Source organism: Mustela putorius, unplaced genomic scaffold (assembly GCF_011764305.1).
Source record: "Mustela putorius furo isolate JIRA1106 unplaced genomic scaffold, ASM1176430v1.1 tig00003853_pilon_pilon_pilon, whole genome shotgun sequence".
NCBI lineage: Eukaryota > Metazoa > Chordata > Mammalia > Carnivora > Mustelidae > Mustela > Mustela putorius.
Genome location: NW_025422005.1, coordinates 82899422 through 82927007, shown reverse-complemented (window position 1 = coordinate 82927007; position 27586 = coordinate 82899422). Strand labels below are relative to the sequence as shown.

The following is a 27586-nucleotide window of genomic DNA, read 5'->3' as shown; positions in this document are numbered from 1 at the left end:
ATTTATTGGGAGAGTGGACTCTGCAACCCTGGTAGGATCTGGCTTTGGTCATTTCTTAGGAAGAATGCAATTCAGAACTCTCCTATATTATTCTGCCAGCTATTTAGTTATTGATGATATTGACTTTTAATTTTAAAATGTCTTGCTTTGGAAATTGTTTTTAACAGCCCTCATCCACTTATATCTTGAATTTTTATGTTATATCACTTTTCATTTGGGATATTAAGTCAAATTCTTGGTAACTATTCTCCACAATCCAATTTATTTTTACCCAAGATCCATTGAATTCAACTCACTGCCTTTTCGTAAAAGGTTAACCCAATATTTCATGTTATGTTATACTTTCTACTTATGCTATGTAAAAGAAAAGTTACTGTGATAAGCAGCCAATAAATTGCATTCAGAATGTTTATTCTCAAAAATTACATTACTATGCTGACATAGATAAACACAATCATTTATCACAATATGGATTGTGAAGTAAAAGCTAAAATAAATGGAACCATCTTGCCTGTTACCCAGGATTTTTTTTCCTTTACATGTTTGTCACAATATCTACCTGTAAAAAATGCATCTTTGTATTCATCAGCTTGAATTAATGTATGAGATTAGTAATGGCTCGAGGTTAAATAATGACAAAAAAACATTTATTTTATAATAAGAAAGTATTTTTAACTTTTTTGTATAAAAATGATGTTATATTTTCTAGTATTGGCTCTTACTAATATGTTGTTTTATCATTATTTCATCATAAGGAATGAGTCATTTAAAACCATAAAACTAATAGCTCTACTTGATGTTTGTTGTCCAGAAAACCTAGACATCTAAATTGGTAGATTCTGAAGAAATTTCATGTCTGTCATATATAGGAATTGCTAAAAATAATCATCATTTATATTGGGCTAATAAATTAAGTTCCAGTGATGTTTATTAGGGTGAATATAGTACACAGTGAAATCTGCTGAACGTAGAATTTAGTGACTATTTATTTGATAACAGCTTTATTGAGGTATAATTCACATACTGTACAATTCACTCACACAAAGTATAGAATTCAAAAGCTATTCGTCTATTCATAGAGTTGTGTTGCCACCCCCACCCTCAGTTTCATCACCCCAAAAGGAAACCAAGTACCCTTTGTCAGTTTCTTCATTTCCCCCTAGTTCCCCCTTCCCTGGCAAGCACAGTCTGTTATCTGTTTCTGTATATTTACCTACTCTGGACATTTTATATAAATGAAGTCATACAATATGTGCTGTTTTATAACTGGGCTCTCTCAGCTTAATGTTAACTATGTTCATCTATGTTGTCTGTGAATTTCCCAAATTTCTTTCATTATTGATATTTGATTCCATTCTATTATGGTTGGAGAACTACTTTGTATGGTTTTAAAAATTTATTGAGGCTTGTTTTATGGCTTAGGTTATGGTCCATCCTAGAGAATGTTTTGTGTATACCTGAGAAAAATGTGCATTCTGCTGTTGTTGGGTAGAATGTACTATATAGATAAAGTTTTTTTTGTGTGTGTTGAATTTCACACCTGCTCCCTCTGGAGGGGGTTTCTGTTGTTTGCTTTTTTTCTTGTGTGGATCACATAATCCTGTTTCTTTGAATGTCTTATAATTTTTTTTTTATCGAAAAGTAAACATTTTAGATAAAACACTATATTCTGGATATTAACCACCTCCTCTCAAAGATGGGCCTTATTGGTGTTTGCCTATTTGTTTAGTGACTTGATGGACTATTTTTGGGAAGTCTCTTTCCCCTGAGGTGTGAACTTCTGATTGTACTTGCATAGGATGAAGTCTTGAGCTTGTGTACAATTACTCTGGGATACTAGTGGTTTTATCAGGGCTCTATATGCCTTGTCTCCTTTTGTTGTTGTTTTGTTTTTGTTGTTCAACTGCTCACCTCTATTGGTATTACACCCAGCTCTTGGTTTTCATTGATTGTTGGCTGATTGTTCTATTATTTTTGACAGTGCTCTGGGATATAGATTGTTCCACAGTGTAAGTCAATTAAATTTGGGCCCCTTGCAGGGATAGTTTTTGAAGTGAGTCTTTGAGGTTTCCTGTGACCTTAGGGGAGCTGTTCTTAACCATTTCTTTTTGTGGTTCTCTGTGGTAAACTATCTGCTTTATGATTTAGTTGATTGCTCTCATGAAGCTGTCACCCTCCTCTTGTTTGCCATGAAACTATTTATTGTTTTGGGAGTAACCATAGGCTTGAACTTTCCTACCTACTGATTCTAATAAAGTCAATTTCTTATGGCATGCTTCTTGTGCTGTGAAAAGTCTCTAAGCCACAGCTACAGAGCTAGGGGTGGTTTTAGTGGCCTATTTCTTTCAGATTGACACTCTTGCTGTATGTGTAGAGTATGAGTATGGGCAGTAGCTTCTGATCTCAGTTTGCTTCTCCTGGTATATTAATTCCAAATAGTGAGCAAGTTGAGATGAGGGTGATCAGGACCCCTGCGTTATTGGTATGCTGTTCCTCAGGTAGAGCCTCTGTTCTATGAATGGGAACAGGGTGAACCAAGGTAGCTCCTGACATCTCAGCTGCACTTTGTGGAGTTTAGTAGCTGTATAATGAATGGGGAGAAGGGTGTGAGTGGGAGGAGTTGGGGGTGAGAAATACTAATAGTCTGCCCTTCTCTGAGACATACCACAATTGGAAGCTGGGGCAGATGGACCCTTGTGTTCTTGGCTGCACTCTCTTGAGGTGGAATTTCTGTCATGCTGAGAGGGGAGCAAGAGGGGTGGGGTGGACAGGTCATCCCTCCAATATACCTTCACTATTACCAAGTTTTAGTAGGTTTTTCTTGAAATAACTGTTTCTTCAATTGCTATTTGACTTTAGCACGACTTCTGGAGATCTTAAAGGGCTCTTATTTTTGCTAATTTTTATCAGTATGTTTGTTTTGCTGGGGAATTGATCTGCAGAGGTTTTCATACCACCCCATTCTAGAAGATCTCTAGTGGTTTTCTTTTATTTTCTTTTATTTATTTATTTTTAAAGATTTTAAAAAAATTTTTATTTATTTGACAGAGAGAGATCACAAGTAGAGAGGCAGACAGAGAGAGAGAGAGAGAGGGAAGCAGGCTCCCTGCTGAGCAGAGAGCCGGATGTGGGACTCGATCCCAGGACCCTGAGATCATGACCCGAGCCGAAGGCAGCAGCTTAACCCACTGAGCCATCCAGGCGTCCCTCTAGTGGTTTTCTTTTAAATGCTTGCTTAAGACAGGACTTTGAGGGGCATCTGGGTGGCTCAGTGAATTAAAGCCTCTGCCTTCAGCTCAGGTATGATCCCAGGGTCCTGGGATTGAGCCCCACATTGGGCTCCCTGCTTAGAAGGGAGCCTGCTTCCCCCCTCTCTTCTGCCTGCCTCTCTGACTACTTGTGATCTCTGTCTGTCAAATAAATAAATAAAATCTTAAAAAAAAAAAAGACAGGACTTTGAAATTCATTCTTTATTGAGTTATTCAGGTGCCATTTAATGTATTTGCACATGTGGTTAAAAAGGTTTTGTCTTCTACTTTTATGCTTCACAAAGTCACAGTAAAATATAGACTTTATTTTTGGATGAATTTGAATATAAGCTTAATAATGAGAAGAACTTATGTTCTAAGTCAGTTCCTTCTGCATATTAATTATGAGATCTCAAGTGGGTAACCTAAACACCATGAATCTATTTGCTCATCCAAAATTTTGAAATAATAACTATTATTAGGTTAAATTGGGTACTGCATGTGAAAGCAATTTGTAAATTCTAAAAACTTAAAATGGAGATTACTGTTATTACAAGTTTAAATGAAATCTCCATCTTTTCTGATCTCATTCTCATGTAAATTCTATGAATAAAATTTATCTTAAGAAGTCTTTAGTATAGTTTGTGTGATTTTTAAATTTTTCATATTATGATCAATATTCTTATAAAATCAACAAGTATATTGCCTAGTAAATGATTACTTTAGATAAGCTTATTGTGGAATTATAATAGCAGAAGGAGAAAACATTTTTAGTATGTCTTTGGGGTGTGTGGGGAAATCCTTAAAATTTTTTTTTTTTAAAGATTTTATTTATTTCTCTGACAAACAGAGATCACAGGTAGTCAGAGAGAGAGAGAGAGAGAGGAGGAAGCAGGCTCCCCACTGAGAGCCTGATGCAGGGCTCGATCCCAGGACCCCGGGATCATGACCTGAGCCGAAGGCAGAGGCTTTATTTAACCCACTGAGCCACCCAGGCGCCCCCTTAAATTTTCATTTTTTTAAATGTTGCCAATATATATGATTATACATTGTTTTTGCTGTCTTCAGAGTATCCTGGCTTTAAATCCTCGAACGCAAACTCATGCAACGCTGCGTTCCACTTCAGCCAAGAAAGTAGACAAGAAACATTGGAAAAGAAATCCTGATAAAAACTGCACTGTAAGTACAACTGATAGATGATTTCACACTGAAAAAGATCTCATATATTATAGGACACGATTCTACATATACTTTGAAATACAATTAAAAATGTGTAAAGTACAGCTATAATTTTTTCATATTTTAAATACTTTATATTTTAAAAATTTCAAAAATGTCTTTTATTCCTTAAAAATCTATTGAAACATCTAAAAAATTATATGGATTTAGTGTGGTGCCAAAATTTATTTTCTTAAAACTCTATAAGATTTCTTTTTAAATTGTTTTGTAAAATCAAAAACACAAGAAACAATGTGTTGGCAAGAATGTAGAGGAAAAGGAACCCTCTTGCACTGTTGGTAGAAGTGCAGACTAGTACAGGCACTGTGAAGAGTATGGAGGTTTCTGAAACAAAGAATAATGGAATTATTATAGATCCAGTAACTCCACTACTGTGTATTTACCCAAAGAATATGAAAACACTAATTTGAAAAGATACATACACCCCTATGTTTATTGCAACATTATTTACAATAGTCAAACTATGGAGAAAGCCCAAGTGTCTGTTGATAGATGAATGGATAAAGGGAATGTGGTGTATATAAACAATGGAATATTTATTATTCAACCCTAAAAAAGAATGAAATCTTGCCATTTGCAATGACATGGTGAGAGCTAGAGAGTATAGTGCTAAGCAACATAAGTCAGTTGGAAAAAGACAAATGCCATGTGATCTCACTCATATATGGAATTTAAGAAACAAAACAAACAAAGGAAAAAAGGGCAAACCAAAAACCAGACTCTTAACTTTTGAAAACAAACTCATGGTTCCCAGATGGGAGATTGATGGGTGGGGAGGAGGTAAAATAGGTGATGCAGATTAAAGAGTATATTTATCATAATGAAAAAAGCTTAATTAAAACCTTTAAAAATTGTTTTGTATAATAACACAAGGACACAGTAGTGTTTCCATATTACAGATATAGTTCAACTGAAGAAGAATACATTGGTATATACAGACTGTTGTAGGATAATGCCTTTGGGGAATATATGAACAGTATTTGGGGGACACTGTGAACATTGAATATTTCAAAGTGAGGTACAGGAGCAAAAATGTCTGAGATTACTGGTGGCTGAAATGTTATTTAGCTGATCCTATGAGGTTACATTAGTCTGGCACTTGGAAGCCATACATGGGGATTAAGTACAACCTTGAAGGCAGTGTTTAAAATACCATTTTAGGGGGTATACATTTGTAAATTAGGAAAGCGATTTCCTTTTTACCCAATTTCTCAAAATTAATTTCCCCAAAATTAATTTTCTCAGGTCAGTTAGTGAAACAATTAATAGCACAAGTTTATTTGCATTGGCCTTTTTAGTGCTTTGCTTATACTGTCTAATGTAATGATTCTAGTTTATTTTTTATGTACTTCTTTCTTCCTTACATATTAACTCTTTGATGATGGAAATTGAACTATGTGTACAGATGTGTATGTATGTATTCATGTGATTTTTAAATTTTTTTTTTGTCACTGAGCACTCAGCAAAGGTTTTTAAATGAAAAAAGGAAATAGAAATACAAAGAGACAATGCGACTTGAGGTGATAACACAGCCACTTAGTAGCAAACCTGAATTTGGAGTTCACTTTTTTTTTGTACCATTTGGGTGAGTTTTGCTTTCCACCATGTGGTCTCTGAAAGGAGACTAGTGTGATCCAAATTAGATCATTAGATCAAGTAAGAGAGTGACTCTACGGCATGATCATTTTTTTTTTAAGATTTTATTTATTTGTAAGGTTTATAAGGTTTATTCTTATATAAATATAAGGTTTATTCTTATATAAATATAAGATTTATTTATATGTAAGGACAGACAGAGATCACAAGTAGGCAGATAGGCAGGCAGAGAGAGAGGAAGGGAAGCAGGTTCCCTGCTGAGCAGAGAGCCCGATGTGGGGCTTGATCCCAAGATTCTGGGATCATGACCTGAGCCGAAGGCAGATGGTTAACCCACTGAGCCACCCAGGCACCCCTCTAAGGCATGATCTTTTATTATGATGTGACTAAAGAAGTCATGTAAATTTTAAATTTAGAAAACCCTCAAAGATTATTAAGTCTAAATCATTTTAAAGGTATGAGAACTCTGATCCAGAAAAATTATATGACTTCTTTTCCAAGGTCGCATTTATATATTATTAAGCTATGTATGGTAAACATATGTTTATACATATGTATACATGTATACATACATACATACAATACATGTATGTATGTACTGAGAAACCTTTATTGAGAAAGAATAAGGTTTTACTGAGAAAGAGAGGCTTTCTTTGTTATCATTTTTATTACTTTTATTTTATGAAAATTAGCATTTTGTTCTAAAATATTAAGCTGTAAACTGTTTCATTTTACCATATGTGTGTACATACAAATAATATATAATATTACATATAAATATATGTTATTTTTTATTTTTATAAATATAAAAAACAAAAATATATAAAAATAGAAAAGTATTTCATTTTTATATTTTATTTTATGTTATTTATATATATATAAATATAAACTTTTATATATATATATGTATATAAATTATTGGCAAAGATGCAGTGAGATGGGTTTTCTCCATTCAGTATATATTGGCACAAATTCTGAGAAAAGCAGTTTGACAGTATCTTTGACAATATTCATTAACACCTGTGTTTAGTTTGCTAGGGCTGCCGTAACAAAGTACCATTAATTGGTGGCCTAAAGAACAGAAATTATCAATGTTCTGGAGGCTAGAAATCTGAGAGGGTGGTTTTCTTCTGAGGCTTTTCTGCTGCTTTTTCCTTGTGTATTCATGTGGTCTTTTTCTCTGTATGTCCCAATGTCCAAATTTTCTCTAATAATGACACTAATCATGTTAGATTAGGGTCCTGCCTAATGAACTCGTTTTTATTCAGTTACCTCTGAAAAGACTATCTCCAAATACACTTACACTGTGAGGTACTGGAGGTTAGGACTCCAACGTATGAATTTGTGGGGGACATAATTACGTCCATAACAGTATCTTTAAATTATCACTTACAACCCAATAATTCATCTTCTAGTAAACTATTCTAAACAAAGAACTAGGTATGTAGGTAAAGAAATAAGTGGAAAGAAACTTATCCCTATGTTACTTATTTGGTAGAGAAAAATGTGGGAGAAAACCCACTGAATTGCATCCAATGAGTTGTGGTTAAATAAATTAGGGCAGATCCATTCAGTGGAAAATTGTGCAATTGTGGAAATTTTTTTAAAATAATAATCTGGAAAAATACAATCTATATTACAAGGAAAAGTCATGAACATTATATTTAAGAATGGTTGTGTGCAGTTACACACACACACACACACACACACACATACACCCACACCAAGACACATAGAAAAAGAAAATATAATGGAATGTTAATAGTGATTAGCTTTGTTTTGTTAGTACTTCTGTTTGCTTCAAGTTTTCTATGATAAGCAAGTATTAGTGGAAAATCATCTAATCATCTCAATTTGTAAGATCAGTTTTATTGGTCTGAGTTTATACCATTTTGAAAATTCTATTTGACACACTTGTATTAAAAAAGAGCAGTGAAATTCATACCCAAAGTGGAACGATAGAGCTAGGTTTGAAAGTTATCCTCAGTGAAGTTAAAGAATGTAATTCCTTTCCTTTTCATTAGTATGCTCTTTGTGTTTGCATGAAGAATTGATTAAAAGTATAACCAAAAGATATGATTTATATTTTAATATGTAAATTTTCATACTTATGTGTTATTATCACTCATCAAAATTAAAAAACCTTATGTGTATATAAAGCAAACATAAGATTTTGAAAGGTAGAGAGAAAGTCACCTACCTAGAGAAATGCAACCTAAAGAATGAAATAGTAGTGAGTTCCCTGGGTTCCTTTTTTCTGCATTTATCCCAGTCTTGGTAAGGAGTGCTCAGCTGGGTCAGTCAGTAGAGCATCTGACTCTTGATCTTGGGATCATTCATTGAAGCCCCACATTGGGTGTAGAGCTTACTTAAATTAATTAATTAATTAAATTTAAAAGTAAAAATAAATCAAACATCTGTTTTGGGAAAAAAATGGAAATAGTAAAATAGATAAATAAAATGAAAAAATATCCCAGTCTTGGAGCTAAAGAAATTGGAGAACCGGCAGTGATAACTGTGTGTGCATGGATGCACACACCCACCCACCTACCCCTATGCCCCCCAAACACACACACACACAAGTCCGAACAAAACTGCTCTCTCTAACTAAAATAACAGGGAAGGAACAGTCTAGCAAGACCAAAACCCTTCAGATAGTAATTTCTCTACTCTAGCCAAACACAGCAAGAAAAACTGTGAAGCAAATACCTGGCCTGGGTGGAAAGATTAGGGAGCCAGTACTTTGATCCCCATTAGCTAGCTAGTAACCGAGTGGGTCCATATCTCCACTCACCTGTGTGATGTCAGTGGAGAGACCACTGGACTTCTGCTCCTATCCAGAGGAAGAGAAGAAAGAGGGAAGGGCTCAAAAATGCTAGAAAGGAAATAAAGGGTAAAAACTTCCCAATTTGGCAGGAAATTTAAACCTATAGATTCAAAAACCCAAGTGAAACCCAAAGAAATCTATAGCAAGATATGTCATAATTCAGCTCCCGAAAACTAAAGACAAAGACAATATCCTGAAGGAGGTCAGCCTACTCGCTTCAAGGCAGGGACAAGAACTCTTGTGGGCTATTATGTTCCTGAGCCTTGCCCAGTTGCTCTGGCTATGACTAGACAGTATCATTGACTGCATCCTTGCTCTGCAAGTTTCCCTCCTTCCCACCCTGCTTTACCCCTCTTATACTTTTCCTCAGTAGGACTTACCGTAAATCACCTGTACGCAAATCCCTGTCTCAAATTATGCTTTTAGGGAAAATCAATTTAAATTGCTAGACAAACAGTCAAATCTTGGGGTATTAATGAGCAGCGCTTGATACAAAAAGTCTCCTTCTCCTTCCTAAAATATTTTCTTTCTCTTCGATTGCAGGACATCAGACTCCTTTATTAAGCATTTCCTTGGCTTCTTTGTTCATCTTCTCACCCCTGAATATTAGAGTGCCCAAGGCTTAGATCATTCTCTCTCTTTCCGAGGCTCATTATGTTGGTGATCTCATTTTTTCTCTTCACTTTAAATGCTGTCTATATCCAGACTCTTATCACCTCTCACCACCTTCACCACTACCAACGTTTCTAAGCCCGTACCATTATCTCTCATCTGGTTTGTTTCAATAGCCTTGAAACAGTTTCTGTGCTTACGCCTTTCCTGGTAGAATCTTGTCTTAATACACATGAGAAATCCTTTTAAAATTCCTGTGCTCAGAATCTTTCAGTGGTTTTTCAGCTCACATGGAGTTTGCACCATTTCCTTTGTACAGTTGTCACCTCAGCAAGACCTTCTCCAGCCACTTTATTTAGAACTTTAAGACTGCCCCATTCTGAGCTCTCTTTAGACTTATCTACCTAATTTTTCTTCTAGCGCTTATTACTGATATACTCTGTTTTTCATTCACTAATTTATTTTTTGTCTTTTTCCACTGGAATATAAAGTCCAAGAGGGCAGTGATTTTTGTGTTTTGTTCATCGTGTGTTCTGTTTCATAATCTGTGTTCCCAGTTTCTAGAACACCTGGTGCTCACTAAATATCTGTTGAAAGAATGCATGAATGAATATGACCATTCTTTTATGTATTCCTTATATATTAGACATAAGAATTACATTTTTCTTGTATAGTGCTGTACAGTTTCGAGAGTACCTTTGCATATTACATTTGGTTTTTACCACGATGTGAATGGACAACTCAAATTTGTCTCCTTGTTTTATGGATGAGGCTGAAAATGCTAAATGATTTACTTAAGCTTTTTGAAATCACTTAGTGTTGCAGCCAGATCTAGAATTCAGGTCATCTGGATCTAATGCATCTTCTTCAGGATATCACCTAGCTTCTTTAGGAAAGACAAGTAAGGATATTGGAATAGAATCATCAAAGTAAGAAAAATATGGGTTGTAGTGGTTGTCCAATTTTTTTTTTAACCAATAATCTTATATCATTTCTGAAGATAGCCAAAGAGATCATTTTCAGCTTAATTGCTGACCACCAAATACAAAGGTGTTATTTATCTATGCTTATTTTGTTTCATTTTCTAACGATTTTGCTTTGGCTTTACAATTTTGTTTTGATTTAGTTCAGATGATCACTGACTTATCACTCTTTGCATATGTGCATCAGGGTTGTGGGTTGTGTTTCTTTAAATTCCCAGGGAAGAAGTTTTTCTTGAGATTGCATAGTTTTCTGTCCCTATACGCCTTTCTTTTAAAGAAGTACATTTGGTCCTAAAAACAACCATATTTCAGGCCCTGTACTGAATGGCACTTAGAGATGAATAAATTACAAATTATAGTCTAAAATTGTCTATTAAAATAGATGTAGGTTTAGTTTTGGTAAACAATTTTTTTAAAAAAATTATTTTATTTTTTTTAAAGATTTTACTTATTTATTTGACAGCCAGAGATCACAAGTAGACAGAGAGGCAGGCAGAGAGAGAGAGAGGAGGAAGCAGGCTCCCTGCTGAGCAGAGAGCTTGATGTGGGGCTTGATTCCAGGACCCTGGGATCATGACCTGAGCTGAAGGCAGAGGCTTTAACCCATTGAGCCACCCAGGTGCCCCAATAAACAAATTTATAGGGTTCTTAGAAGACAGGCATCTGTTTGACCTGTAAAAGAGCACTGCGAATGGAAATTCTGAATTTTTTTTTTTTAACCCAGGAATTTCTTCCCTTGGCAGTTTGATATCATTCTAGAACTAATTGGAAATTCTGAATTCAGTAGGGGATTTAAACTGGCAAATGTGTTTATACTGGTTAATGAAGCACGAAGCAGTTATTTCCAGTATTTTTTAAGCAGGTGTTCTATAACTGCTGTTTATTTTTGCCATTTTAAAAAATGTTGAACTGTCCTAATTGCATAAATATTTTGCACTCATTTTCCATTAGCAATTTTTGAAGATCCGAAAATGTTACGAATCAGAAAACTCGGTGAGAATAAAAAGGGAAGGCAGTTAAAGACAGCCAATTATTAGACATCCTATCCAGGATTCCACTATTGAATGGTAGAATCAGAGGTTGCACTCATGTAGTCTGGCACCAGAACTTTTTAAGTAAAACTATGTAAAAATTAATCACTGACTTTTTTTTTCATTCTAAGAAATGACCACAGTAATATATAGGTTTTCATAAATTGTTACTGTTTTCCTGTGTAAGGTTCACAATCTTGTCACTATTTTTGTTTGTTTTATATATGTTTTTTGATAATGGGCCAACATTGTGTCACTTTTCACAGTGGAATGAAGATGGATTTGACATAGACCTTGCCAAGAAGTTCTCACATTCTTTTTGAAATGTCAATAAATAACAATAGTACTCTTTCAAAGGAAGAATCACGAAGGAGTTTTAATTATCACTGTGATTCGGTCAAATTTGCCTTTGGCTGAATTTGTCTAACTTTCATAATAGAAGATGGATTTAACAAGGAAGATGGGAGGCAAGATTCAGATTATTGTAGAAGGCTAGTGGACAAAAGAAGACAGCACAGTGGGTGAGTAGGAGAGTGGATAAACTTGAATATATTTAGGACATGTCTCAGTCTGCTTGGGCTACAATAGCAAAAACATCAGACTGGTGGCTTAAACAACAGACATTTAATTCCCACACTTCTGTATGCTGGGAGGTCTAACCTGTCAGAGCACTGGCAGATTTGGTGTCTGGTGAGGGCCTGCTTCCAGGTTGATAGATGACTCATATAGCAAATGGGATGAGAGAGCTTTTTGGGGTCCCTTTTATAAGGGCACTAATCCCATTCATGTGGTCTTCACCTTTATGACCTAATCACCTCTAATATGCCTCATCTCTTCATATCATCACACTTGGGGGTTAGAACTTCAATATATGAATTCTGAGTGGGGGGGAACACAAACCTTCAGTTTATAACAGGAGGTAAAATAAATATGACTTGTGAGTTTACTTTATATGTGCATTTAGTTGTTTATAAGATAAATTGAGACAGAAATCACGAGTTCAGTTTGTGATCTTTTGTTTCTTGTAATATCCCTTGTGGTAGCTCAGTAAAATGATTCAGGAAAGGAGATGAAGAATTTTCAGTCATCAGAGTATATATGGGTATAAAGGCCTGCATATAGAGTTATCCAGGTAGAGTGTGGAGAGTGGGAAGAGTTTGAATCTTAGATCTTTGAGACTTTGGGTGTGGTTAGAGAGAAACAAGTGAGGCACTGACTTGAGGTACAAAATATAAGGGGCATCAAAAGACTTTGTAAGCAAGACAAATAATACCAAAACATATAAAACATGTATATAGGAGCGTACCTCTTTCCTTTTGCCTCAGGCTCTGGTGTGGCTTAGCATGACCCTGAAAAACATGATGACAAGAGCAGTGGAGATGAGAATTTAGTTAAGTAGCACCATGTGGGATGAGATTCGAGAGCCATGAAAGAATCGTGAGAGAGTTCCTACAAAGAAGGACAGGTCAATGTGTTTTCCCTCTAATACATGATTTCCAAATGTAGTTGTTTTTTATATTTTGGAAATTATCCTTATGGTTTACTTTGTGTGCCAGGGTCCATTTTTTTTTTTTCTCAAGCTTGCATGACTATTAAGGGACAAAAACACACATAGTTAATATAGTCATCACTTAACCTCATTTAGAAAGAAAAGTGGAATCATTCTTGCTTCGATAACCAGCTACCTGGCTCTGTTAAACTTGACATAAACTGCAGGTCCCAGTGTTGATACATAGCAAATTCACAATATGAATTTTTTTTTTAAACTCCAAAGTTAAACGAATTTTTGACCAGATGCACAGTAAGAAAGCCATCCCTGTTCTACCCTCACCTCTTCTTATACCATATTTTGAAACAACTTCTTAAGCTTGAGCTTGCATGCCTGATTGCTGACAATAGCAGTCTTCCAAAAATAGACCCAGTGCCTGAAGGAGTTTCTGAAATAAAATAAAATAAAACAACCAAAACCAAGTTTCTTTGCCATTTAATGCCTTCTTCAATAGGTAAAAAAATGCATTGTTTGTATAGAGAATACAAGTATCAGACTAGAAACTCAGGCATATAGGAAATATAACCTCCTTTCTTTTTCTGTAACCAAACTGAGTTTTTGTTTTGAGCTTTTTCAGAGTTGAAATTTAGTCATTGTCACTTTCAGGATTTTTGTCCCCGCTGGTCTCCTTGCCCCTCCTTAGTACTCTGGGCTAACATCTGACTTCCATGGAATTTGGTGACAAGTGTGGTAGATGAGGTGAGCCCAGCTGATTCTTCATTATGTATTTCCATTAATAGCCAGTCATGGCGGATGTGGAGTCATCCTTCATTCTCACCAGATCTGTTTCTGTTCCCCACCTCTGTGCTACTTTTAAGTCACTCTTGAATGCATGACAGTTACTTCTAATATTCCACTCAATACTGGGGCTCAGGAAACTTCACAGTCTAGTCACCTCCTCCCAGGGCTTCATCATAGCTTCTCTAGCTCATGATCTCCAAGTACCTTTACCATCCCCCTATGTCTAACCTGAGTTGCTAAGCAATGATCCTTTTTTTCCTGGGATCTACCAAAATTTCTGGGCCCTCCCCTTTTCGATCTTGCCTTTCCATTCTTAAAATATTTATATAGTTTATATGAAAAGGTAAGAGTGGAGATAAAAATTTACTTTTAACTCATCACACATTTCCTTCTAAATCCATTGTCAACCATTCAGATTCTTTCAGAGTCCTTGAAAAGCTGACTTCCAACATCTTAAGTCTCAGAAAAACTCTCTTTATCCCATTGATTTCAGTAGTCTTATCTTTTTCTTCAAGAAATGAAAACCGTTGGCCTCACTGCCTAATGTGCACATTTTAGGAGGAAGAGAAATTATGGTAAAACTTTCCTATCCCATGAAGTCTGATTTTGAATTTGGATTTAACAGAATTGATGGTTATCTCCCATTCTCCATCCAGCAGGTTCTCAAATGAGGTCAGTCCAGGGTGGGGAGAGAGGGTGGAGTAAGTTTCTATTTTGGGTCAGAGAAAGTAAGAAAGAAGGGTTAAAACAGGCACATGGGGCACTTGGGTGGCTTGGTTGTTGGAGCATTGGACTCTTGTTTTCAGCTCAGGTCATGATCTCATGGTCTCAAAATCAAGCCCATGTTAGACTTAGTGGGGAGTCTGCTTGAGACTCTCTCTAAAATTAAAAAAAAAAAAAAAAAAAAAAAAAAAAAAGACAGGTAAGGCCATTTAAAATCCCATGTTGGGAAACTTAGATGGTATTTGCAAGACTCTGAAAGTGAGTACCTCCTTAAATTTTGTGCCATTGATGCCTCACTTTCCTCACTGTAATACTGACCCAGAAAACAGCTGCAAATCAAAGGACTTGTATTGCTCTGGAGGTACCAGCAGGACCTAGGGATGTTCCCATGAATGCTTAAACTTGGGTCGCAACTGGCAACCAGCAATAGAGACTCAGATGGCTTTGGATGGCACAGGTAGCCCCAGAATTCCAGGCTGGCTAACTGAGTGGGCTTGTCCGGTCATTACCTTAACTTCAGAGTAAAGCTACCACACGTTATGTATTACTGGATTTTTTGGAACCATTAATCTGATAGGTACCAGTTTACCACTTATAAGAACAGTTATCCTGCTACATGCATTGAGAGCATTGTAATGAATTAGAAAAAAAATATAAGTTTATTTTTAGATAAGTATATTTTAAGTGATCTTTATTGGGCAATCTTTTCCATACTTCTAAGAGAGGTTATAAGTTATCATGATATAAATTTAGTAATTAATTTTATGTGTGTTAGAATAGACATTAATTTGAAGAAACTATTTGATTCTTTAAAGAAAATACAAATTTAAAGTTTAGCAGAGGGAAAAATATACAGTGACATGTGATTAACTAAAAATCCTCTGTCAAAGAGTATAAACATTTAAGTAGAAGAGGAATTCTGAGCCTAAAATCTTGGCTGGTGGTCATTTAGACATATGTAGACTTTGTAATTTTGGAATTAGGGTGGGATCTTTTGACACATAACCAGTATTTATTTTAAAATAATAAAATATATTACTCATGGGAAGTCTTAAAGTCTAGTTATGAATTCAAAAGGGGAATTTTGAGCCATTTCCATTTCTTTAAGAATATGAAGTATACCCTGAATCAGTAGTTAAAATATGAAATATTGATTAATTTTTGTTGTCTGTATATGAGATATGAACTCTTAAAAGCATTTTCTGAATATTTTTGGACATGAATCCGATGGCTGGAAATAAGTTTCTTTTCATAGCAGTGAGCCCTCTTAAAGAATTAAAGTGTCACATTTTTCTATATTCCAATACTACTACAGAGCAGTTTTCTGCCTAATTTTAAGAATTACATAATATAAATATTTGCATAGAACCGGCCTTGTAAAGTTCCATTAATTACAAAATTAATGGCAGACCTACTTACTATATGCCTGCCATTGTGAAAAGTGGTGGGGAAAGGGACAAACACTTTTCTTGCCCTGACAACTTACAGTCTTTTTCACAGGCATTAAAGTCATTCACAATCAGGCCTTGCAGGTGTAGTTAATGATGGGAATTACAGCTGTGGAATCTGGTCTCAGTATTCAAGGCTGGCCTCCCTGAGAAACCAGAATTTAATATGAAAATACAGATGGAGGAGGAAGACAAGAAGAAGGGGGATCCCACTAGAATGGAAAACATATACTGGAAAGATTGAGATGAGAGAGCATACTGAACCCAGGTCCTGAAGCAGCTTCAGTACTGCATGGCTGAAGTGTAATGTGAAGATATGTACCAAGTAGTGAGAAGAGATCAGCAAAGACTAGTACATGTAACAATAACACTGATAACGATGGAGATTATATTAATAATTATATTTATTGAGAAGTTCTGTAGTCTGGTGATTTCATTATAAGAAGTGCATGTCATCAGGTTAGGAAAGCAGAGTCTTTGCGGCATGCTGTAATTTAGTTTTGTCACATATTAGGTTCTCTCTGTGTGTGTATGTGTTTTCTTGGTGCTTCATTCTATGCTAGTATTGTCAGAGCTTTATTCTGCAGGCAGAAATATGTAATAAAATGTTAATTGACTAAAAAGAAGAAAAGTGTTAACTCTTGATTTCCTGAGGCTGTTACGAGAGAGCTTTGCTTTAATTATTTATTTCACACTGATCACAACTTTCTCCATATCCATGTGACACACAAATTAAACTCGTTTGTAATTGTCAGCCATCAGCTCTGTTACTTTTATTTTGCTCTTCTTTGTTTGAAATTTTATAATGGTTAAGTGATGGTTCTTTTTCTTTTTCTTTTTTCTTTAACCCACTGAGCCATCCAAGTGCTCCTTCTTTTTCTTTTTGCTTAAACTAACTTTATTGTTGATTAGGATGGAGTGTAGTTACCTAGTCAGGGTTTAAGTGGAACTGGAAAAAACTTCGGGCTAAGTGTAAGGTGTGTTTCTTCAGCTTTGTTAGCAAAAGAAAGAAAACGTTCCCTTTAAAGTGAGCTACCTTACCTTTGAGGTTTTTTTTTTTTTTTTTTTTTTTTTTTTTAAAGGACAGTGGAACCAAAAAGAATGACCTATCAGCAGAATGATTGGTTAAGAGTGAGCTCCTGAAACAAAATAATTGGTTTCAATGATTGGTTCTACCATTTACTAGCTGTAAGATCCGGGGTAAATTCCTTGATCTTCCTGCCTCCATTTCCTCTTCTGGAAAATGAGGATACTAATAGAATCTACCTGATACACTTGCTATTGAAATTAAATGTCTCAATTTGCATAGTATCCTTAGAACTGTGCCTGTTATATATACTCCTCAACAAGTGTTATTGAATCTAATTATTAGCACTGAAACATTGATGCTCCCTGGTCTGCTTCTGTTACTACAGATGTAGGTCCATTATGACAGTAGACACAGAACAGCATAACTAAATGTGGAAAGAACATGGAGAGGTAAGGAACAGGAAGATATTAAGAATGATAAAGAAAAACAGAACATTTCCTATATTGCCCAGAAATATCCTGGCTGCAAATTGTGTGTGTGTTGGAGGAGTGTGTGTAAGAGACAGACAGAAAGAGGGAGAAACAGAAAAAGACGTCGCTTTTTTGAACCTAATAAATGCATAAAGTAGGAATGACTTACTTTTCTGTGAAAAAAAATTTTTTTAAACCACATTTTCCTTTCTCCAAAAATCCTTCAGCACGATGCCTTGGGCTTGCCCAGTTTCATCAGTCTATATGGGTCTGTGTTAACATGGGAACTCTAACCCTAGCTGATTCTTCCTAGGTGAGTCACTAACCTAAGATGTGCCCCTATCTTAGAATGACTTGAGAATGAGATATTTTCTCTCAATATTTGACAAGGAAGTTTCACTTTGGAGATGTCATGCATATGGATTGCATATTAGTCTATGGCTATTGAGAAGGGATTCAAAAGATCTGGAACCAAACTGATTTGTTTATACAGAAATTCTTTGGATAGTCATAATATTAAACTGGAATTGTATGATGTATTGTAGGTCAATAAGTACTATATAATAAAGCAGATGTGTGTTAAGACTATGTCTATAAAAACAGAATATGTATATTTTAAAAGATATTAATGAAGCATATTACTGTATTTGCAAATAAGAAGTATCTTTGCATATGGGAAAATAGAATGCTCTGAACAAAAGAAATCAGCTAAATTGTCTTTAGAGCCTAATAGTATATTTTACCTTTGCAAAACATTTATTTGGTGCTCATAGCAAATAAATATGCGGGTTTTGCTGTTTTCCGAATGGGCATACAATGGCAGCTGTCTTTCTAATCGTTCCCCTATTCAAACACTAATCGGTGGAACCTACGTAGAATGCTAGACGACTGAATAGGTAGACAATGGCAGCAGCGTTTTTAATCACAGTTCTATTCAAGCACTAATAGGAGTGATGATTAAGGGACATTAGAGGGAGCACTTTGACATCTGATCCTTTGAACTGATGTCTGTGCAGGCTGCACTCCACAGAGCTCACTTGGCCAGACTGATTTCCTTAAATAAAGTGCTGTGATTTGCAATGTAGGAAATATTACATTAGAGCCTATTGAAATGATTAGGAATTGAGGAGCTTTTCTTTCAGTAGGGATTTGGTGTATGCTGTATACTTACAAAACTCAGAACATTAATGTTTCATACATTACTCTGAGTATCAGGGACCATTGAAAAATCGCACGAAAAAGATTCTCTTGTAGTCACACACTCAAAATTGAATATGAATGGAAATATGGAACTCTGCTGTCATAGTCCTCAATTATGGAAGTTTATGAATTTAAAAATATTTGGATTTTCATATAACCCAATCAAGAATCAGCACATCCTAACTGCACTGCATTTCTTATTTTCTTTAAAGCAGAATATTTTTAGTGTTCTGTCTCTTGAATTGCATTAACAACCAAAAAAAAAGAAAAATGTGTTATACCCTCTCTGCATTGGTCATGCTTTGGATTCAGTAGTTTTTAATAAGACAGAATGGAATTTTTCTCTTTTTTTCTTTCAGAATTTTTAATATCAATTAGAAATTGTCTGCCCCCTCAAATTGACAGATGTGTAGGTATGGGTTGGAGCTATGTTTGTACCACCTAACTCAGCCCTCAAATCTGGTGGCCTGAATCTGATTGAGAAACTGACCAAAGCCAGGAGAAGCAGAGTGTCCCTGAAAAGGGGGGGTATGGGGGGGTTAGAGATTTTATTTCATTCTGAACTGTTTAAGCAGGAAACAAAACATTGAAGCCTGGGTGTTGCATGGTGGACATTTTCCACCTCCATATGTATTTTAAAATGTTAGTCTGAAGAAAGAGTAGAGGCAGATGTAGACAAAAAAATCTACCTGGGTTACACATGGCTTTTTATGGGGAAAGTTTTGCAACTTTGTGTTTTGTGAGATATTCTTATATCCAGATATGGTCTCCTTTTTTTTTGGCTTTACGATCTAAAGCTGGTTTTAGATATAGACAACCAAAAAAAAATCCCAAGAAGAATAGTGGCATATTTCAAATTCTAATGATTTAGGGGGAAAAAAAGTGTTTTATTTTTAGGGAATATGGTAAAATTATAATTAAGTAGGAAAAGAAAAATCAAGTGAGGAATAAGAATAGTTAAATTTTATATTGTGTGAGATAGTAGAATGTAATATAATCAGCCTGTGCTCGAGACAGAATGCATGGGTGCAAATCATGTCTCTGCATTTACTAACTTGACCTTGGGTACAGTTCTTTACCTCTGTCAGCTAGCTTCAGTTTCCTTTAATAAAAAATGGAACTAAAAATAATTATAATGACCTAATTAAATTATTTTGGGGATTAAATGAGGTAATGATTTTAGAGAAGTCATAATACAAGGCTTGGCACATAGTAAATGCTCACTAAATGGAATTATTTTATTTTTTCTTGAATATGGGAAATGTCTCATGGTTCAGATGGAAAAGCATTTGTCTAAGATTTCTTTGAAGAATTTTACATCACTTAGTAATAATTTTTGAGTATTAAAAGTTAAGTAAAGTAATACTACATTTATTTATTCTAAGTGTGATTTTTTTTTTTTTTCAAATGTGATAATGTTTTTAGTATTTTGGAATACAAATCCAACTTCTTATAGTTATGTGAATTTCATGATTAAATAAGACTCTTTATCATAGGGCCACTTAGTCTTTTTTTATTCTATAAGAAACAAAACTACACGGGTGTCTGAGTGGCTCAGTGGGTTAAAGCCTCTGCCTTCAGCTCCGGTCCTGGTCTCAGGGTCCTGGGATGGAACCCTGCATCAGGTTATCTGCTCGGCAGGGAGCCTGCTTCCCTCTCTCTTTCTCTTTCTGCCTGCTTCTTTGCCTACTTGTGATCTCTGTCTGTCAAATAAATAAATTAAAAATCTTTAAAAAAAACTACAAATATAGTATTTTTAGCTTATTTTCATGTCATGAAATAACTGTAGTTGGTTACTTTGGATTCCTTCAATTTTTTTTTTTTCCTCTTTGGCTCCAATAAGAATGCAGGTAGTATTTATGGTAAGTTTTTGCCCTTACTGTCTATTGGTTTATCTGTTTTTAATCACTTTGTTTTTAGGTTTATTATGTTTTCTTTTAAATAATCTCTCATGTTTTTGAGAATTGAAATTCTCATAATTTTTACCTATCTCCATGTCTTTATTTTTATCTCTAGCTCATACATCTACATGACTTTTCAGTGATACTTTCTGGCTTTAAAGCTAGAAGTATTATAAACTACAAATCAACAAACACTTGCCTGGGTTACACATGGCTTTTTATGGGGAAAGTTTTGCAACTTTGGGGAAAGTTGCAAATCATTTCCTCCACAGCACTACTTAGGAAAGTTTGACAGTGTGGCTATTTTTCTTGCACATAAATAGAATAAACTTTTTAGACTATTGGTATATTCTGGTTTAATAAGGGAGGATTTATAAAAAGGGATTAAAAGAAATAGGGCCTGCGGGTCCAGCAAGGAAAACAGGTTTGAGTGTGGAATATGCGTGGTATTTGGAGGAGGCAAAGAATGAATAGATAATTCAGGTTTAAGGAGGGATGCATGTTTGAGAGCAATAGAAAAAGGGTTTTGGAAGGAATGGTATAGATGAAAATGTCTAGAAGAGAAAATAGTTTCAGATTGTGAAAAAGTTAAATACACTTGAGGATTTGGAATCTTTTTCTTAGGGCAATAAACTTGTGATTTTGACTAGGATTTTATCATCATAAAAGTCGTATTTTAGATTTAATGAATAATCTTTAAAATATTAATTTGGAACCAACTGGTTTGTTAGGAGCATTGGCAAAGGTGAAATATCTGGGAAAAGAGAGAGTGGATTAAGGATTCTTCAGACCTAGTGAAAATTATTTAGGAAAAGTCTAGAAAATACAGCTGTGGTGCTCCCTTGGCCTATTGTTCTCCCAGCTGGCATAGTTTCTGGCACATAGTAAACACTCAAAGATATAGCTGTTATTTTTGTTCTTGGTAGATTTTATTATTATTGTTGCTATTTTTGTTGTTATTATTGTTCTTATTTAGACATCTAATGATAGAGAATTTTTTGGTTCAGTTGTTGACAATCTTATACCTTCTGTGGTTTTAGCTGCATCAGAATTACCTCTAGGTTAATATTAAAAAGGAAGCAGGCAGAAGAGAAGGTCACTTCACCTCTATCTAGAAACAAGCTGAAAGAATTTACCAGGCCTCAGACTTTTGGATATATTGGACAGGTTATCTGCTTGATAGGTTTAGGCTTTATCAGATGTGCTAAATTTTTGTTTGTTTGTTTGTTTTACATTAAATATCTTATCCTTTCTCACAGGTTTTTCACTGCAAGTGTTCTTTTGATCCATAAAGCATCCATAAAGCAACATTATTTCTTATCATCCATAAAGCAACATTATTTCTTCTGGATACATTCATCTTATATCTTCCCTTTTTTTTTTTTTAATTTATTTATTTATTTGAGGGAGAGAAACAGAGCATGAGTATGAGCAAGAGTGGGGGCCAGAGGGAGAAGGAGAGAGAATTCCAAGCAGACTCTGCACTGAATGTGGAGCCTGACATGAGGCACATCTCATGACTCTGAGATAATGACCTGAGCCAAAATGAAAAATCAGACACTTAACCGACTCCTCAACCTAGACACCCCCATCTTATTTTCTTAGAAAATAGTTCATAGTACACATTCTCCAGCACTGAAACGTTGTTTTCCTTGTTAATGAATGCTATTATAGGTACCCTGGTTTTAATCATTTGAATGATAAATATTATGAATCAGCTGAACAAATATTTAATCCCCTAAAGAGAGAACTGAATGGGAGTGTGGGAATGGTGGCCTTTCAGTCTTCCTTTCATTTATTCAGCAAACTGAGCATGGACCTGATGATAAAGAGATGAAGAACAAAGAAGAGCAAAACATAATCATAAGATTCTAAAGATAAATTTTAAAAAGATGAATTCTAAAACAACGGACAATGGTGGACATCCTATAAATAGTTGTTAAACAAATAACTGGATAATTACAGAACAGTCACCTTTGCCAAGTGAGGATGAATGGGTTCCTGGAGAAGAGGAGCAGAAATTCGAATTTTGAAGGTGCAACAGAACTTTAACAGTGTGGTAAAGAGAAGCCAAAAAGGAGGTATCAACAGGCAGTTGAACATGAACAGCCTCACAGATTTATAAAACAGTGTCATATATTCAACAAACTGTGTATAGTGTCATGTTAATAGAATAGACAGGATAATAAAGACCAACTTATGGTCTTCATAAGACCAGCTTATGAAGACCTTTAAATATATGCTGCTATGTACCCTTTGACAGAAGAAATCAAATAGCACTAATTTAATTTTTACAATAATTCAGTGATGGAAGTACCAAAGTTATCCTTATTTTAAAGATATAGGTACAGAGGATCAGAGTTATTTAATTCCTTGTTCAAGTCATATAGCTAGTAAATAAAATATTAACATCTGTGGTTGAAATTGGGCATCTGCAAGTCCTAGCACACTTAAGAATTTGTGAAAATATATTTATATTTTTATTTTTTTCAAGAGGAAATTAAACATTTGGAATATTTTTTGTACTAAACTGCAATAAAGCAAGAAGAGTGCTGCATTACTTTTTTTTTTTTTAGTTGACATTTTCATTACCAAGGTATCATCTGGGTTTTCCTAAAATTCAAATCAAGTGTTTCCAAAGAAACTTAAACTTTTAGCACAGCCATCTGAATACATTAGCAGCTTGATGTGTCTGACAGAAAATTGTTTCAACCTAATAATGTTATTGTATCGTCCCAAGGGCAATAATTTGAAAAATAAAAATATTTAAAATTTAATTAAAAATAGAAACGAAGATATTTTAATAATGGGAATCAGCCTCTAGAAAGTTACATGTAAAAAAATCAGTAAAGTTCAATAGTATTACAGAGTGCTGAAATGCTGAAAATGGTAATGTTGATGAAAGAAAATGTTTTTCCTACTAAGACTTGTGTTGTATTTGAGTTTCACCGGCCCTCTAACTTTGCTATTCTGTCTGTTAACACACGGCGGCATCAGGCTAGGACTAAGACAGAACATGTATGTGAAGAAATCATTTGAAAATGTCATAAATGTAACATTGAGATAGCAATTCTAGCTTGTGTTTATAGAACAGAAAATGATGTTCATAGAAATTAAAGTATTTTGGTACATGGAAGAGTTACTTCCTCATTATAAAGTAGTAAAGTGGCACATTGAAACCTATTTTAGCAAGAGCCAATCAGATCTATATGTTTCAGAAATACTTCACCAACTTATTAGTGAGAACCAACTGGCTATCAATACCCAAATCCCACAGTGCAGTCTTTGTATCTTTTTTTTTTTTTAAGATTTTATTTATTTATTATTAGAGTATGTGCAAAAGAGGAACAGGGGCAGAGATAGAGAAGCAGACTCCCCACTGAGCAGGGAGCCCCCAGGAGCCTGGATGTGGGGCTTGATTCTAGGACTTCAGGATCAGGACCTGAGCCAAAAGATGCTTAACAGACTGAGCCACCCAGGTATGCCAGTAGTCTTTGTATCTTGGCATCACTTTTAGGAACAAGTCTCCCTAAATCTCATTAATCTCATTCTGAGTTTAATGATTCCATAGTAGTGTTCCCTAGCACTCCGGTGTTGGTTTGCAGATTATTTCTCTTGTATCATAATCCTCCATTGAGAGGGCTCCCTCACCAGACTAAACATTCCTCTTATACACCATAAATTATTGGTGTATAACCCAGAGCTTGATATATAGTAGGTGGTCCCTCTCCATTTATTGATTTAGTTAATGAGTTATACTTAAATCAACTCTTCAGAAACTTTCATGCTGTTAGTTATGTACAGTTTTAAAAAATCTTGATTCAGTGAACTCCTTGGGCATTGTCATACTTAAGTTTCTGAACAAGGGGAGTCACTGAAAAGAATAATTAATATTTACTGCCAAATGCGGGCATATATGATGAGCAGCAACCTCCGTGAAGTTGGTGAGTACTACCTGAAGGCTCATTTTTATCTTATCCAATTTTGATATGTATTACACTACACATGGCCTAGGGTTGAGATTAGAATATTATTTGAATAAAAGTATTTAGTAAATGTCCTAACCTGTGTCAGCAGCCATAATTTAACATTTTTCTTTCAAAAATGTTTTACACGTCTTGAGTTATTTTCATGATATAATTTTATTAGAAGGTATGAAGGATATCATCAGATAATGAGATTATCAGATAATGTACAGTAGTCAAGGGACTTGTCTAACATTGAATAATTAGCATAATTAGAGTGTTTTTCCATTTTCCAGTATTCTTTTGCTTTCTGAAACTCTTTACCAAAAAAACCAAAAACCAAAAAAAAAAAAAAAAAAACCCACCACAAAACACCAAAAAGCCCAGGGTAATAAACCAGTCCACATGGGGACAAATCTATCTTATCCCCACCCCCCCAATCTAAAAAGATCCTTTGGATGAATTCTGATCTTTAGAGAGGGAAAAGTTACTTTCAGAAGAAGTCAGAGAATGGAAAAGGGAAAGGGAGCAAATTTGTTAAACAGGATGAAATGTTAGAAAATGCTAATGTGTGTATGAAACAAATATTAAAAGTAAAAGATGAAACTTCTAGTTGAACACAAGCAAACAATGAGACTGGGTTATTGCTCTTGACGAAGATGGATAGTGGGAATTTCTAATTGTGAATAATGAATGCTTTGGAAAAATGAAGACTTCTTAGAAGATGAAACAAAAGTCATTTTGAAGAAATTGAGTTACTCATTTAAAAACTCGTACTGAAAAAAAGACATGTATACTAACTGAAGGTGAAAGGATTGATATACTTTAAGCTCATATCAAAAATCTTTGGACTGATAAAATTTCATTGCAGTTAGAAAAGACATACATACAAAAAGGGAGAGGGAAAAGACCCAGTGGAAAGTTAAACTCCTTCTAGAATGGAACCAAAAAAAAGAAAAGAAAAGAAATGCATTTTCACAAATTATGCAGTTGAAAGTGAATTTATTCCAGAAAAATAGAGGAAGATCTTTCCAACATACCTGAAAAGATCAGTCATGTATGTGAAGAGATGGGCACATAAAATTATAGCCAGAAGTTTTTCAGAAATGTTATTTGAAAAAAAATCATTGCCTATTATCAAAGTCATTTTATTTCCCATGAGAGGAAAAACTCATAATTGATTGAGAGCTTTGTTGGCTGAGAGAAACACTAGTAACATAAAAATCCCAAGTCCCTACACATTAGACCAACTATTAAGGATTTAAATATCCTGGAAAGGTTTCTAACATCATTGGTGATCCAAGGAGGTCATTTAGCTGAGACCCAGGAGACTGCCTGGAATGCTTTGGATGAACAGATCTCGGGGAGGGAGGAACATCAAGGTCTGATGCTGTACAGATGCCATGCTTTGTCCAGTATGGACCAGATGCCACCTTCCCCCAGCCCAGGGTTAGAGCTACAGGAATAGTGTTCTTCCAGCAGGCCAACTCTCTCCTCACATAGTGTGTCTTCCACAAGAGCAGAACTGAGCTTTTCCTAGTGCTCCTTATTCAAGGAGATATTTGACTTTCGGGGGGCTCAACTCTCCTACCTAATGTTGATTTGTTGGTCTAAACTCTGGTGGTCTGAGTCTATCCTATCCTTCAGTCAGAGGAGTCCCCAGATAAAGGTACTGAGCAGAGAAACTCTTGACTTCCCCCCAGTTCTGTAAAGTAAAGATGAACCTCCTAAAGAATTCACTCCCCTGAAGGACTTCCCTCGCCCAGTGCATTCTGCCTGAAAGTTGCAATACTAAGTACTGGATTTTGTTCGGATCATGCAGCCTGAAAACAGAAGTAAGCCAATTTCCTAGTTGATCCCACTTTCCAGTGAGTCAGCTTTTGAAGATCCAGAACCATAGCAAGATGCTTTTCTCTCTCTCGCTACTAAATGGATATGATTTTTCCCCTTTTTCATTTTTTCCTTTTACTGTCAATTTATTATACAGTGGCTCAAATGAAAGTTTCATAGGATTATAGTCTATAGGAAGATGTTTCATGCCTGTATATTATTTAAATGTGAATTTTATAGGGTGCCTGAGTGGCTCAGTTGATTAAGCGTCAGACTCTTGGTTTCAGCTCAGGTCATGATCTTGGGGTTATGAGATTGAGCCCTATGTCAGGCTCCATACCGGACATGGAGCCTGCTTAAAATTCTTTCTCTCTTTCTCCCCTTGTAAATAAAACAAACAAACAAACAAACAAATAAATGCAAATCTTGTAAGTAGTGTGAATCTTATAGGTAGGCCTTAGGGAAAGAAAAGTAGACATCACTGTCTAGTTTAAATGATCAAATCTGCACTACTGTCAAAACAGTTTTGATACTAGTCATAATATATACTTAATGAATATATACATGAAATCTTTAATCCCAAATGCAGAATATATTTGACAAATATTATATAGCAATCATTCTTAACTTTGATTCAACATAACGTGCCATATTATAGTTCTGTGAATTTGCAGTGGTCTACCTCTAATGTTTGATTTTGTTTTTCTAATTTTTACCTGATTTTTTTTCCAAATACATTCATTTTTTTTACTGGTAATTTTTAATCTCCCCCCCCCTTATTGATTCATATATTTCTTTGTTTTTGAAGATATCAAGAAAAATTTTTATCACTGTTTTATTCTTCAGCTTTATATCTGTTTACTATTACCCACATGACAGTAGGTAGTACTTTGTAAACCAAAAAATAAGTAAGTTAAAAGAAAATACTCTTTATGATACTGTTGTACTGTCTACTCTTTTTAACATAGGACACTAATAAGGATTTCCTCCCTTTCTGTGTCTTTTATACACCTTTCCTTCTTGTGTTTCTGTTCATTGGTAAATACTAGCAAAGATATAAATAACAAAAATATGTTCCACCATTGATACCATCCTTGTGACAATTTAACCTCCTCCCCAATTTTTGTCTGGTAGATTAAATGAGATGCATCCTAGATTTTCATCATTATGGTGATAGTAGAAATTCTAAGTAT

General features: G+C 35.0%; 1 protein-coding gene across 3 annotated transcripts in view; it reads left to right on the top strand.

Moving 5' to 3' along the window:
- DPYD (dihydropyrimidine dehydrogenase) overlaps positions 1-27586 on the top strand; it is an 836293-nt gene that overhangs the window by 37030 nt on the left and 771677 nt on the right. For all 3 annotated transcript variants that reach the window (XM_045064888.1, XM_045064890.1, XM_045064891.1), the window contains exon 2: positions 4317-4427. In XM_045064888.1, the coding sequence (XP_044920823.1) occupies positions 4317-4427 (111 nt within the window). The remainder of the gene's footprint in view (positions 1-4316; positions 4428-27586) is intronic.